The sequence below is a fragment of the Eschrichtius robustus genome, chromosome 11 (genome assembly GCF_028021215.1).
Source record: "Eschrichtius robustus isolate mEscRob2 chromosome 11, mEscRob2.pri, whole genome shotgun sequence".
Taxonomy (NCBI): Eukaryota; Metazoa; Chordata; class Mammalia; order Artiodactyla; family Eschrichtiidae; genus Eschrichtius; species Eschrichtius robustus.
In genome coordinates, this window is record NC_090834.1 from 96,842,244 (window position 1) to 96,843,933 (window position 1,690).

General features: G+C 49.0%; 1 protein-coding gene across 1 annotated transcript; it reads left to right on the forward strand.

The window, feature by feature from the left end:
- Positions 1-391: 391 nt before the first annotated feature.
- Positions 392-1,411, forward strand: LOC137772545 (E3 ubiquitin-protein ligase RNF113A-like). The gene has a single exon (XM_068556508.1). The coding sequence runs from the start codon at positions 410-412 to the stop codon at positions 1,409-1,411; it is 1,002 nt and encodes a 333-aa protein (XP_068412609.1). The 5' UTR covers positions 392-409.
- Positions 1,412-1,690: the final 279 nt, after the last annotated feature.

Genomic DNA, 1,690 nt, shown 5'->3' on the forward strand with positions numbered 1-1,690 from the left:
TTTATATGTTGAAGCCCTAGCTCCCATTACTTCCGAATGTGACCTGATTTGGAAATGGGATCATTGCTGATGTAATTAGTTAAGATGAGATCAAACTGGAGTAGGATGGGTCCCTAATTCAATATGACTGTTGTCCTGATAAAAAGAACACCATGTGAAAACACAGACAAACACACAGGGAGAAAGCCATGTGAACATTGGAGTTATGCTACCACAAGTCAAAGAACTATGGCCACTCGTGCTCCCGCAGTGTCCACGGACACTCCTTTTTCCGCAACCGATTTTGCACCCACTCGCGGCGGAGCGCACTACGTGCAGTGACGTGAAGAAGCCACGCGCCACCCAGCAGGCCACAGCCGTTTGGGAGCCCGAGACTCTTAAAACGGCAGAGCAACTTTTTCCAGGAAAGATGACAGACCAGATGTGCACCTTTCTTTTCAAAAAGCTTGGGCGAAAAGGGGCTACAGGTCTCAGAAAGCGCCCGATCTGCCACCAAGAGTCCGGAGACGACAGCAGCAGCAGTGACGAAGGCAGCGCTGTGGTTTGCCCGGAAAAGAAGCGGACGACCCACAATCCGATGATACAGAAGACCCCTGGCAGTGGTAAACAGAAGGCAGCTTACGGTGACCAGAGTAGCCAGGAGGAGGAGAATGAGCCCGAGAGTCTCGGCGTGGTCTATAAGTCCACTCGCTCAGGGAAACCCCTGGGGCCAGAGGATATGGGGGCGACTGCTGTCTACGAGCTAGACACAGAGAAGGAGCGTGACGCACAAGCCATCTTTGAGCGCAGCCAGAAGATCCAGGAGGAGCTGAGGGGCAAGGAAGATGACAAGATCTATCGGGGAATCAATAATTATCACAAGTACATGAAGCCCAAGGATACATCTATGGGCAATGCTTCCTCCGGGAATGTGAGGAAAGGCCCCATCCGAGCTCCCGAGCATCTGCGTGCCACCGTGCGCTGGGATTACCAGCCCGACATTTGTAAGGACTACAAGGAGACTGGCTTTTGCGGCTTTGGAGACAGCTGCAAATTCCTCCATGACCGTTCAGATTACAAACATGGGTGGCAGATCGAACGTGATCTTGACGAGGGTCTCTATGGTGTCCATGAGGATGAAAACTATGAAGTGGGAAGCGATGAGGAGGAAATACCGTTCAAGTGTTTCATCTGTCGCCAGACCTTCCAAAACCCAGTTGTCACCAAGTGCAGGCATTATTTCTGCGAGAGCTGTGCGCTGCAGCATTTCTGCACCACCCCGCGCTGCTATGTCTGTGACCAGCAGACCAGTGGCATCTTCAATCCAGCGAAAGAATTGATTGCTAAACTAAAGAAGCATAGAGCTGCAGAAGAGGGTGGTGCTTCTGATTTCCCAGAAGACCCCGATGAGGGTCCAATTCCCATTACTTAATTTTCCCATTATTCTCATATCTCAAAATAAATGTTGTTTTGGGGGGAAAAAAAAACACAAGTCCTTCCCTAGTACCTTCAGAGAGGGCATGGCCCTGTCAGCACCTTAATCTGTCTTCTAGCCTACAGAACTGTGAGATAATAAATTTCTATTGTTCTGGGCCACTCAGTTGTTGGTACTTTGTTATGACAGTCCTGAATCCACTGAAGTTGAAGCATAGAAAATCAATATACAAAAATCAGTCACATTTTTATACACTAACAATGAACTATCAGAAAG